This window comes from Gambusia affinis, linkage group LG08 (genome assembly GCF_019740435.1).
Source record: "Gambusia affinis linkage group LG08, SWU_Gaff_1.0, whole genome shotgun sequence".
Taxonomy (NCBI): Eukaryota; Metazoa; Chordata; class Actinopteri; order Cyprinodontiformes; family Poeciliidae; genus Gambusia; species Gambusia affinis.
In genome coordinates this window covers 7,530,625-7,543,811 of record NC_057875.1, presented here as the reverse complement: position 1 = coordinate 7,543,811, position 13,187 = coordinate 7,530,625, and the positions used below count along the sequence as shown (strand labels likewise).

Sequence of the window (13,187 nt, the reverse complement as noted above, 5' to 3'; positions counted from 1 at the left end):
AGCACATCAAACAGAGCCTGGTCAAAAAGCAAAGCACTCAATATCTCATAGAGGTGAATTTAATGGCCACTGCTTGCTCTGGGCTCTTGACCCTCTCCAAGAGGCTCCGTGTTAGTCACTCTCCAGTGCTTTCCAATTGAAACTCAGCCAGACTGGCAGTAGATGAGTTTTCAACCATCTACTCAAAGCCTGGATGACTGCACCCAGCGGCACGAGATGATCAGAACACCTGTGATGTTCAGCCGATAAGAGATGGCTAATTGAATGCTGGGAGGGATTATGATATAATTTTCTTACACAAATATGTGGGGGGGGGGGCTACTCTGCACACTGAAATCAGAGAACTGTTTGGGTGCAGATATATTCAAACCATTTTAGATAAATGAATGAATGATTGCTGAATTTTGTTCATCAAACTTCCTCTTTCCAACACCAGCTGCTGTTTCTTTATTGACAAATGCAACTAATAAAGTCAAACTGGACATTCAGAACAAAATATTGCTCCACTTTCATCAGTGCTGTAAAATAAGTCAAGTATAAGTTTTTGAATTTTCTTTTGTTGAAATGTTTATTTTTTTTTTGCCTACAGGTTAGTTCAGGATAAAGATGGAACTTCTAGTTTCCTGCTGTCCTCTGCTGCCCTCTAGTGCTGACCAATTATATGGATGGCGTTTGTGTTACATTGTTATGTAGTTGCATCCAAGTAAATTTTAAAATCCTCAAAAATGTAAAAATTAAATTCAAAAAAGTAAAATCCAATTATATGGATTCATTCCACTTAAAGAAATGTATTTAAAGTGTTCATTCTGCTAATTTTCATAACTTATAGCAAATAAAAACCTAAGATTTAGATTCTAACAAAATTAGATTGCACAAAACACTTTAAATACTGGATTTTTAAAATACAGAAATTAAGTGAATAAGTATGTTCTTGTACATTGCACTGTATGTATTTGGTACTTGGATTTTGTTTTTAATAAAAATGGATAAACCCCAACAGATAACATAACGCCTCAAATGATCATTCACTGTGGAAACTTAAGTTCACATGTTTGTTTTTTTTTAATTAGTCTTATGTGATATTGAAGTTTTGTACTGATTTTATCAACCCTTCCCTGTATGTTTTACTCCACTCCTTATTTTACACACACACACACACGCACTCTCTTCAAAAGGTGTTTTATTCAAGAGTAGATCTAGAATGAAAAATTTTGACAAATAGTGAGTGGCAGACCAATATCAGCAATGTTTTATGAACACTTTAGTGACCTATGTCTAGAAATCCTTTGCAAATATATAAAAAAAAGCATGAAAAAAAAAAAGCATAAATTAGAACAAGAGCCAAATACAAAATACAAGTTCAGAGTATTGCACAGCAGCCAAGTGAGGACAGGAGAGAGGAGTTACTGACGGAGCAACCAGCAGCTTTCAGGGTTTTCTGCGCCTTTAACAGAAAAAAGTGAATCAGACATTTCCTACAATGTCAATAAAACGATTTCTTGTTAATTATGTTACTGGCAGCTTACTTTGTGATCCCGTGATGCTCAACTCCAGGCCCCATCTTTGACCCGGCCCTCATCTCCAAGGCCACAGAGCACTGGAAAAAATAAAAAATGGATTCTTAAATGAAGTTTTAAAAGTCTTTAATGGAAATTCTAAAAAGAAACATCACAGGGATGAATTTTGGTTTCTGCTACATCAGTGACTTTAAAACACTGGGTAAAGTCCAGCCTTTTAATATGCATCAAAGTTCCTCCCATTTAACCAATATTTGCTGTGTAAAAAAAAAAAAGACTAACAGAAATGCAGCAGCTGCTACTTGCTTTTTTTAACTTCATCTTCATCCTAGATCAAAACTGAATGACTAAATAAAGACAGTCATGTCTGTTTTTTTTTTTTTTTTTTAAACTTACCCGTGTCTCCACATCAGTCCAAGCACCATCTGTTTGACTTCCACCTGCAGCAGCTCCTTCTGAAGATTTCCTTTTTCGGCTTCACAGATAAACAGTGACAGAAATTTGTTAAGCTAGCATTTTCTCCACTAAAAATGCTTTAATCTTTACAAAATTCTAATTGAATCATGGCTACGTAACATCAGAAAATATGCAATTACCATACTGCTGGATTTGGGGATAACCATATTGATTGCAGTTAAATCACATTTTCTGGCCACCATCATCTATATGAGGACTGCCCTCAGTGAGTTCATCTAACTGGCCATATTTACTGTAGATCTGACCATGCTGGAACCATGACTCCACATGGCTCCAGCACTTTTTCAGGCTCATATCTGAAAGATTATCCCAGACATTGGAGCACAAAGAAAATTTACCCTGTTTGGTTCCATCACCTCTCTTTTTAAATATAAATTTATGAAACATGATGCTGCAGACGTGCGCTGGTTCGAGGTTAGATCTGGGAGTTAAATCAGCTGTACTTTACAATCTAACATTTCTCAAATCAGAACATTTAGCCTACAATGACTAAAGATGACTGAAAGATTTGCTTCGTATGCAACTTTGTCTTTTAGATAACAGAATGAGGACTAAAGTTTGGAAACACTTTCTCTTTAAATAAATAAAAGTCACCTTGAAACATAATGAAATGCAGTTCTATACTTTTCCAGAATGCACAATGACCATACACATGTTGCATTGAAAACAATAGCAAAAATTTCTTTTGCAGTCTTAACATTGAGCACTAAGATACTGTAGGGACCATTGCCTTTTTCGTCACCTTGAGACGGTGGTGAGCTCCTGTTTAAGCGTCTCGATGTCGGTGAACTGAACAGATTGGCCTCCGCCTCTGGTTTTAATGACCTCCCCCTGAAATGTTAGGAACAATAAGGTTAGAACCAACTTTAAATAGTAATATAAACTCAGATATTCCAAGATACAATCAGTTAACCTGGTAGGAGATTGTTTAATTTTAAAGCATTAAAAAGAATTGTGCAGCAAAAACAAAAAAGGTCAAATGTATATTTGCTTCCCTGCTGTTCAGGTTTCTTCTTATAAGATTGCTTTCCCACCCCCCCAAAAAAAACTGCTCCCATTGCTCAGAAGCTTTTTAAAGCAAAAAAAAAATACTTCATTAATCTTCTAGATCCACTTCTAAAACTCTAATTGCAGCAAGATGGATGTAAATATCTGTTAATACTGGCCTAGTTTGAATAATTGGACTAATCCGTAAAAAAAAAAAAAAATTACAAATATCAGACGATACCAATGTTCATGCTGATACATCGTGCCTTGCTAGTTGAAATTATTTGCCCTAAACTTCATCTAGCTTAAAAAAACTGGCAACATATTTTTTATGTCTTAATTATCCTGGATGAGTTTAAAGAGAAAAAAAATCTGCAGAAAGATTTACACATTGAACGTCCAAAAATCATAATAAAAAAGAAATAAATGTGAACATATATGTTGTAATGAAGAACAGATTTGACAACAAAATTATTTTCACAGGTTAATGGTTATACACCCCTCTATACAAAAAGTAACATGATTGAAACAATAATTTAATCAATGCATGCAGAAATGAATACTGATTAATTTCCTTCTACATTGATTCTTTTGTTCATAGAATTCCACATTTCTTCCATCTTTTTATTTGTTTATTCTTTTACAGATCTGCTCTTTATTTCACTGCAATGAGCACAAAAATTCTCTCAAACTGAAGTCAACCTGAGTAAAAAGTAAACATAAGTTAAATCCTTAAGTTCCTGCTACATTGTACTTGACCTTGATGAGTTTGGTCTGTATCTCGCCATCAGAGGCGACCTCTTGGTGCGTTAACACGTATCTGTCGCACTTGGACAGGGCCTTCTCGTTGGGTGCAGACACCTGGATCGCGTTGGGGATGACCGGCTGCAGGACCGTCCCCAAGTTAAGGCTGGAGGGTGGCTTGTGGTCCACCCATTTCTCTACGCCCGCAGAACGGGAACGGCGGTGGCGAGGCCGCACCGGCGTGGTCGTCTGATTGGATAACAAGCGGAACAATTCAAAAACAAAAAGACATGAGCAAAACTTTTCAATGATTCCTGAACAACATGAAATTTAACTACAACAAGCAGAGAATCTAGTTTATAATTCTTCAACCTGATGCTGCTGCAACTACCTCACTGACCCTGTTGTTTCTCTCTTCTATGAAGTCAAGGAGTAAAATGGGAGAGGGGAGACAGGCCTCCCGTCTACTACAGCACTCTGCTCTTCTCTTGGTTCGGCGGGCTGAGCAGTTAGTGGGAGACAGGGTTCTTTTGGGGACATCAGGTAACCGTAAAACCTCATCTGGAGCCGCCTCCTGCTCCATTAAGGAGACGGTATTGGCCACTGATATAGAACAACTGCTGCTCGGAAGGGGGCATGTGGGTCTTGGGTTCATTTCGACCTCCTCATCACTAGTGGCTCTGACTGCAGGTGACCCTGGCACTGGACTGACCTGAGGAGACTCACTGAGACTCTGACAAGACTCGTTGAGATTCAGACGAGACTCATCAAGACCCTGAGAAGACTCGTCGAGACTCTGACGAGACTCGTCAAGACTCTGAGGAGCAAAATGGAAATAAACAATAAGATATGGTCAAAAGAACAAAATCATAAAACCAAAATAGATTAGAACATATAGACACCTGTTAGGAATCCAAACAATTAATCAACTCATAATTAATTGTATATTAATGGTTTATTACATTAAAATGAGTCCCAATCGATTAACTGATAACCACTTAGTTCTTTTTAATGTTGTAGTTTGGCCGCCATCCAGCGGAGGGCGCCGCTGGTCATTCTTAAGCAGAGCCAGTTTAAAAGGTCCAAAACGGAATCAGGTTTGGGTAAACGACAAGCTCCTTAAGTTTCACCGCAATGGCGCTTATTAAGTTATATCATGACTTCATTTTGGTAAGTTTTATTATTATTTTTGCTTTTTTAGCGTGGCCCTAATACCTCGTTTATATTATACCAAAAAGCAAGGTTTATTTTGAAAGTTCTCATGAGTTAACGCACTTCATAGAATAATGTTTTAATTTCCATTTAACAGTAACTACAGACTGATATTATGTACCAACATCTCTGTTTCATATACGTTATATTATTTTCATATATTATTTTTCTATACAGCAACTTCAGAGGTTCCTGTTTTGTTATATTTTGTAAACATGTCTAACTTAACGTGAGAAAAGCACAATTTCCTGTATTTAGAGTATTTAATACAGCTGATACAAACTGTTAAATTGTAATAAGTTTTCGGCATTTTATGAAAAATTTTAACCTTTATGTTATGGAAAGACAGTCATCCTTCTTGATATAACAAAAATGTTATCAATTAATCGTTAGTCAATCAACTTTAGATTAACAATCGATAACTTGCATCCCTAACACCTGCACAATCCCACAGCAAGAACCTTAGAGACAAAGCAAAAGAGCATCAGAAAAGTCAGTGATACTCGTTACCTTGAACAATTTTCAATAATAAAAAGAGCCTAGGAGCAAAGTGCTTAGTTGACGACGTACCGGAACAGGCGACGGTGAGGCTGATCTCTTTGATGGAGGCCGCTCCTCCCTGGACGGGCGCTCTTCCCTGGAAGGCCGCTCCTCCCTGGAAGGCCGCTCCTCCCTGGACGGGCGCTGAGGCAGAGGCTGAGTGTGACGCGGCTGTGGTTCGGGACGACCAGGAGTCTTGCTCTCTGTTACTATAGCTTTGAGTTGTTTCAGCTTTTCGTCTTTCACCCACAGCTTGTTCTGCATCTCAAGCTGCATCGCATTCACTCGTCTCTCCTGCACAACATTACGGATGTCAAAGTGGCATTGTTACACTAAATTATGTCACTGCAAAGTCTAACAATGCTCCAGAAGCAACGCACAGGTGATGATACGTTTGTTCCAACTTACACACTCTTTCTCCCACTTATGCTGTGTGTCTGAGACTACGCCCTGCATGCGCTGCTCCATGCGTCTCTTCTCAGAAAGCTCTCTCTGCAGCCTGTGTCCCCTGGTATCCACCTCTTGCTGCAGAGAGCGCTTGTCATCTTCGTAGATTTTAGTCGTTTTCTGAAGAATGTCAATCTGGAAGGAAGTCATGAGACAGTTAAAAAAAAAAAAACTTTAAAACATCTACAAACCAGTAGTGTCAAAGCAGTCCAGGGATTATAAGTCAAAGACGAACCTTGTGTTCTTGCATTTTGGTCTTTTTCTCTAAACGTTCAATCTCCATCTTGTTGCTATGAATCACTTTGTCTTTCTCTGCAAGTCTACCATTTTGTTCAAGGATCGCATTCTCTTTGGAAATGACGTCGGAATCCAGTTCTTGCAGCATAGACTTCATCCTGCTTGCTAAAATAAGATATGGAAGGTGAGCCGAAACAAATCAAACAAGAAAGAAAGAAAAGAAAAAAAGCTGTTGACCTGTGACAGACAAGCTGCAAGTTCTCACCTGCTTTGTTGAATTCGTCAATCATCATCTGCCGGATCCTCTGTCTGTTTTGCAGTGCTTCAATCAGCTGAGGAATGGTGATCTCATCATTCGGGTCAGTCAGTTCAGATGTGGGCAGAGGTGGCAGGCTCAACACCATGCCATTTAGAGCAGACATCGCGTCTGAAGGAAGACGTCCGATTTAACAAGTTAACCTTTTATGATTAAACACATGGAAAACTAAAACAATCCAGGGATTATACACATTATATCAAAGATCAACATGATTTCAATCTAAAAACTCCAAACCCCTTAGCCTTTAGTTTCTGTAGTATGAGCTTATGACACTATGTTGCCAAAACTGTTGACCCACCTGTATTCATATAAGAACTAGAGTAACATCCTATTTTCATTACATGGAGTTTGATATGATGCCAACCCAGCCCTTGCAGATATACATTTGTATTTATTCTCTAGAAGAGCATTTGTGAAGTCAGAAACTGATGCTGGACAAGACAGCTTGGCTCTCAGGCTCTGCTCCAATTCAGTCCATAGATGTTCTATCAGTGTGAGGTTTATACTCTCTCTAGGTGAGTAGAGGTCTTCTAAACTTACTCATCCATATCCTTATGGAAGTTACTTTGTGCACAGTCATGTTGGGACAAGACAGCATCATCTCCAAATTGTTGACATAAAGTTGGAAGCATGAAATTGTCCAAAAGCTCTTGGTGCGAATTAAGACTTCCTTCAGACTAAGTCCAGCTCTTCATTCTGGAAATGACCCCTCATAAATATAGTTCTTAGTTGGCTTTGAAAGCAGAACTCATTGATAAAATTAATTTAAAAAAATGGATTTAGTATAAAATAGATTATATATATACGTGTATATATATACATATATATATACATATATATATATATACATATATATATATATACATATATATATATATATATACATATATATATATACATATATATATATACATATATATATATACATATATATATATATATATATATATATATATATATATATATGTATATATACACATATATATATATATATATATATATATATATATATAGATATATATATATATATATATATATATATATATATATATATATATATATATATATATACACACACACACCATATTTTCCTATAGAGCGCACCATATTATAAGCCGCACCTACTATAAAAAAAAAAACAAAAAAAAAAAAACTGGAAACGTACATATATAAGCTGAACCGGGCTATAAGCTGCTGGTATCTCCGCCGCTCTCGGTTTTCTGCAGCAGAGGGCACCGTTCTAATAAATCTACTAGATTTATTAAGGCGCAGCCCTCCGTCTGAAATGCCAAACCATGCATTGCAGATGGAGGTAAGCTCGGCTTACATGCAGCGGCTCCATTTCCTTCCTGTACTGCCGGATCAATAGCCCTCAACTTAAAAGCTGCATCATATGAGTTTGAAGAAATTTCTGTCATGCCTAGTGCTAGCATGTGCTTGTTCTAAATGAAAATTTGCACTTTCTTCTTTGAATTCCAATTTTGACTTCCAATGATTCACTTCCTGCTAAAGAGCCCCCTGGCGGTTGAAGAAAAATCCACAGAAAAGCCGCACCAGGCTATAAGCTGCATGGTTCAAAGCATAGGAAAAAAGTAGCGGCGTAAAATTATATTTAAGCAGCATCCTTACCACCCCGGTCCTCCAACCTTTGAGACATCTCCTCCCTGAACGCCTGGTTCCTATGGCGGCGTCCCGGTGTGAACCCACAGATGGGCCTGTCTACCGGACGAGCCACCTCTACTTCCTGGGTCATCTCTGCAAACCGCATCACCAGCTGCACAGGCAGGAAACTTGTCAGAGAATGGAAACATCTTCAGAAGGACGCAGTGAATCTGTGGGATCAACTTGCCAGTGTTTCCTCGTAATCATCCGCCTTCGGGTTGACGCACACAACCATCCGGACTTTTCCTTCTCCGTCAAAGTAGTTTTTAAACAGGTGGGAGACTTTGGAGTCCCTGTATGGCACCATCTACAACAGAAGTTCTACGTTACCTGCATGGTCTGAATGGAAATGTTTAGCTTCAATCTGGCAACACTTACCTTGTTGGTGCCGTACATTTGGTTCTCCCGAAGTATTTCGAGGCACGTCCGCAGATTCAGGAGCGACTGATTAATGTTTCCTGCATTGAAAAACTTGTTAGATTGAGCAAAAGATTTCTAGATGTCCTATCTAATCAAACATTTACGCTTAACAAACCTGCTTCACGTATTCGTGTGCCTTCAGCTCCCGTCCTACCAGTGCGCTCGCTTCCCGCCAAGTCAACGAGACACAGCTGGCTGACGCTCACCTGGTTCTTATCCTGACGGTTAAAAGGGAGAAAATCCAAATCAACTGTGTAGATGACAACTTAATAGCAGGTGGACATTGTAATATGTTCTGAACTTTGAGAGACATTTGGTTGCAACTAACCTGGAGAATGTTGTCCCCCTCTGCATCCAGAGGAGCCTGAGCCAGTTTGATGATGAACACACTGTGCGATCGGCTCGACTCTCTGTTCAGCCGAGTGTTTGCAACCTTCCTCTTCTTTTGACCTGCAAAAAAATATCAACTGTTACACACGCAAAAATAAAACATGAAACACAGAATTTTAATGTGCAAGTTAAATGATATCAATAATTCATTGCACAAAATGAATCTTTTGCAACAGATCTGAAACCGCTCAGAGAGAAGATTAACCCAAGTCATTTCCTGAACAGAGCCGACACGGAGACCAGCAATTCCAGGTCAGTAACATAGAAGTCATCATTGCAGCATCTGTAGCTAAAAACATTTGTGGATCAGAAACAGAAACGCTCACCTCTCCAGAACACTTGAAATGCTTCCTCAGCAGATTTGACTTCAACCTCCATACATCCGGCCACATACATGTTGTGGTTCTGATCCTCTCGAAGGATTTTAGATTGGGGCGGTCTGTGGCAGTAATAAAAAATGTTTTAGATAAATTGTTCTTGTGTTGAAGTGAAGAGGAACAGTTTTCCATGCAACACATAAAGAGCATAAAGCACAAAGTACAGGTAGGCATTGGGAAAGTTTCGATAGAGCAAATAACGATAGAGCGGCAAGAAGCATGAATTTACAAATGCTTGTGACACAAAGCAAAGACTGCAAGCAGAAAGTGAGTCATGTAAGGAATGTAGGGATTTCTAAAATTTAATGAAACGAAAAGAAGATGAAACTTGAAAAGTCCTCAAATTTCAGGGCTCCATCACATGTACCAATGACAAATTTCATACTCGTCTGGACACAAACTTCTAAAATGGTCCACATATTGGACAATTTCAACAAGACATTCCCCTATACAAGTTTTTTTATCTTTATAAAATGACTCAGTGCTAAAGTTAGTGTCACATTCTTGAAACTGCCATTTCATTGTTCTTTCAATTTTTCTCGTATAGTCTACTGCAGATCAGATCTATTAAAAATGTTGATAATTAAGAGATGTATCAAATCTGGACAGTAATATACACTAAAAGTGCAGATTTTTTAAATCACAGCTAGTTCAATACAAAAATAAGTTTTTGAATGATAACTTAAATGTTCCCCCGCCTGCTGAGATTGCTGAAGCAAATTTTATTGACTTAATTTTTAGAGTAATATACAATATTCAAACAAATATGCATTTGTTATTTGAAGTGATCACTCAAAGAGGTTCCAGGGAAACATTTTTAATGGCAATTTACTGTTTTTCGAGTTTAATGGATACATTGTTTTCTAGAATTAAGTGATCACTTTAATTAGGGCAGTTTTAGCCAAAACCAAAAATAATTGAGATTATAGTTTCCCCTATAATGAATCCAGCTAACATAGACTCCTGTTTCACAAATTAAGTAGCCAATAAATATTTTTTGCAATATCAAAAATCACTATTAAGGAATTCTCTTCTACATGTGTGTTCAACTGGACAGCTTAGCTCGATCATGCAGCTAATTTGGTGTCTACTAGATTAGTATTCACTGGCCACATACATGAACTCAGTGTTCTGGCGCACAGGTGTGCCTCCACCATTCCACCTAGCAAAAAGAAAAGACAACAGTTTTTCTCCTCCAGCTATTCTGTCATGAAACTATTAAACATCTTCACAGAGACTCTAGAATGATAGTGCTCAAGCATACACTTCAAGCACATCTGTACGTCCTTTATTTTAGGCACTTACTTTGGCTTGATCGCGTCTTCTTGCGTTTCCTCTAAGAGGTCATATATGTAGTTGTTATAGATTTCGATGTAGGAGACAAAGACGCTGTAACAGCTGTCCTCATCCACACCATCTGCTTTACAGGTCTCCTCTGGCTTCAGCATGTCACCAATTTCAGGGTCAACCTTTTGTCTAAAAAGTAGGAAATTACACACAACCTCAATATTTAGTTATAGTGATGATTGCAGCTTTTGTTTTTCCTAGCATGACATGATTTACCTGGAGGAGGGAGTTTTAAGAACTGTTAAATTGTTTTCCCGTCTCTGACGCTCCAACAAAGCATCAACTTCACACTGAACTTCCATACCGTTTTTATCATCCGTCTTAAAAACCTGAGCAGAGGAGATTCCAATAAACATAAAGCTAAGGAAATACAGGGACAAGTCATGTGGACTTGAAATATATCATTGTGTACTGCTCTCTTACATATCTTTTAGCCTGAAAGGGGCCGACACTGTTGAAAATCATGTCAAGGGAACGTGGCAGCAGTCCACCCTGACCTGGAGAGCCAGTCATGGTGAAAGTCTTCCCGCTTCCTGTGACACCATATGTGAAGAGCAGCCCTGCAGCAAACAGCACATCATCAGTAAACACTGGACTTTAAAAAGAAGAAAAAGAAATCTGATGCTTTTATAATGCAGAAACACATGGACAACTGTGGAAGCATAGAGCTACCAAAAGAAAACAGCTATATCATGTTACATTACTGATGTTAGTGTGGCTATATTGTGCATCCCTAATATTTATATTTAGTGATAGTGTTCATTTATTGTACAAGTGTCAAATAAATAGTTAAAAATACATTTATATGTTTTTATATTGTCAGATTGTCGAATATATTGTGTTGTTGTAATACTTATATTTGTAAAGTTTTTATGCTATGATATTGCTGTAATTTTCTTATGTGTTGGTGGCAGCTCCAGTCTTCTGTAGACACCTTTGATTTCCCCATTTTACAATTTATTATCTTATGCTCCTACCATTTTTCCCATGAATGAGGTCGACAACAAGAGGTTTGGCCACGTTCTCAAAGAGCTCCATCTGCGATACAGAAACTCCAAAGACGTATTTGAAGGAGTATTGTGTCTAAAAACAAAACACATCCATTAATATGAATATACTTTATTATGCAAAAGGCAGACAATTTTAAAAAATGTGAACAGCCTTCTGTGCTCTTCACCGAACTCAGAATCAGACATGTTTGATAGGCCTAAAATGGTTCAATCTTCTAGTTTGGAGTTGGTAAAAGTATTTGAAGATTTATTTTGTTTTAATAAAAAAAAGGCAAGACACAGCTTTTGAAGAAAACAATGTACAAAATTTAGGCCAAATAACATTTCTAAGGAGGTTTTAAACAGATTTTGCTGAACTGAGTCAACTAAAATTGATATTTAATCCATGTATATTGCATAGATGATGTAGTTTAAAGGTAGACCTGCATGGCTGGAGTGGTTACCTCTTTATATTCCCCATTGCGGTTGACTTTGAAGCCCTCGGGAGCATGTAGCTGGACGGTGGAGCTGCTGATCACCTCAATGCAGCACTCCTCGTCCTCCGCAACCAGAGGCCGCACACGTAGATACACCTGATATAGATCAAAATTATTTTTCTTACAGAATACTATGAAGACTCGCTGAATATGCTAATAAAACCACAGGCATTGTTTTCTTAGACCGCCATGTTGAAATGCTCGCTTATCAACCTGGGATACTTACCCCAACTGGGTCTCTCTGGCTGTTGGGAGGCTTTTTAGGAGGATGCCTTCGGGGCGTTTTACATTTCCTGATAGTGAAGGGTAAAATTTATTACATTTCAAACCGTCATAGCTACTTTTAGTGATTCATAACAGTAAACGGCAATGATTGACTCCTCTGCTAACTATCCCACAGCTAAGCTAGCCATCAAAGTCTCGCCAACTCCGTAAATCAACAGTTCGGCATTTAATGCTAACACAAAACATATTTGAAATAAACCCTAAAGGCGACGTGCGGAGAAAAATAAATCCTACTTACGCTTGTCGATTCATTGTAAAGAGTAGTAATCTGTTTAGTTTGACCGTTTCTGTTGCTCTAAATTTGAATCTTCCCTCCGCCTTGGTCTGAGACGGAACTTTTTGAAAAGAAGCCGAAATGAGCCAATAAGATCCCAGAAAGTGAGCACGTGCTTCCGCTGGTGTATGACGATAAACATACGACACCAGACAAAAATGTAAACTATGTGAAGTCCGCAGAAAAAAAAAAAAAAAAATTGCTAACCTAGCAAATGATAAGTAGCAGCTAAGAGAAAACTACGAAATGTATCAGTATCATTTTTCTTCCATTTTATAAATATGTACTTTATTATTATTATTATTATTATTATTATTATTATTATTATTATTATTATTATTATTATTATTATTATTATTATTATTATTACTCACCAGTTTTATAAAAGTTAAAACAACGAAAGCCATACTCAATTTAATAAACACATTGCTTTCAGTTACAATTTTAATAGCCTTCATATTCAGAA

General features: G+C 37.8%; 1 protein-coding gene and 1 non-coding gene across 6 annotated transcripts; both read right to left on the bottom strand.

Annotated features, from left to right (window-relative positions):
* Positions 1 to 1,163: 1,163 nt before the first annotated feature.
* Positions 1,164 to 12,830, bottom strand: kif23 (kinesin family member 23). Of its 5 annotated transcripts, none has more exons than XM_044125543.1 (24): positions 12,686 to 12,822; positions 12,389 to 12,455; positions 12,130 to 12,258; positions 11,654 to 11,759; positions 11,100 to 11,236; positions 10,893 to 11,005; positions 10,635 to 10,805; positions 10,447 to 10,491; positions 9,279 to 9,391; positions 8,891 to 9,012; positions 8,678 to 8,780; positions 8,521 to 8,600; positions 8,330 to 8,449; positions 8,110 to 8,254; positions 6,427 to 6,588; positions 6,160 to 6,326; positions 5,886 to 6,059; positions 5,508 to 5,771; positions 4,117 to 4,542; positions 3,741 to 3,974; positions 2,737 to 2,825; positions 1,914 to 1,992; positions 1,527 to 1,597; positions 1,164 to 1,444 (listed from the first exon to the last, which is right to left on the bottom strand). In XM_044125543.1, the coding sequence occupies exons 1-24, from the start codon at positions 12,697 to 12,699 to the stop codon at positions 1,429 to 1,431; spliced, it is 3,147 nt and encodes a 1,048-aa protein (XP_043981478.1). In that variant the 5' UTR covers positions 12,700 to 12,822; the 3' UTR covers positions 1,164 to 1,428. The 5 variants fall into 5 exon arrangements, with proteins under 5 accessions (XP_043981478.1, XP_043981479.1, XP_043981481.1 ...); XM_044125544.1 differs by having other exon boundaries at positions 4,126 to 4,542; XM_044125546.1 differs by lacking the exon at positions 4,117 to 4,542.
* LOC122836379 lies at positions 9,137 to 9,232 on the bottom strand. Its single transcript, XR_006371524.1, has one exon. It is a non-coding gene; the product is annotated as a Z30 small nucleolar RNA (small nucleolar RNA).
* Positions 12,831 to 13,187: the final 357 nt, after the last annotated feature.

Bases quoted from the DNA above. Each gene is read 5' to 3' on its own strand.
- kif23 (XM_044125543.1), bottom strand. The intron at 11,760-12,129 runs GTAACCACTCCA...TTTTGTTTTTAG, and splicing joins GCAATGGGGAATATAAAGAG to ACACAATACTCCTTCAAATA. The intron at 9,013-9,278 runs GTGAGCGTTTCT...ATTTTTTTGCAG, and splicing joins ATTTCAAGTGTTCTGGAGAG to GTCAAAAGAAGAGGAAGGTT.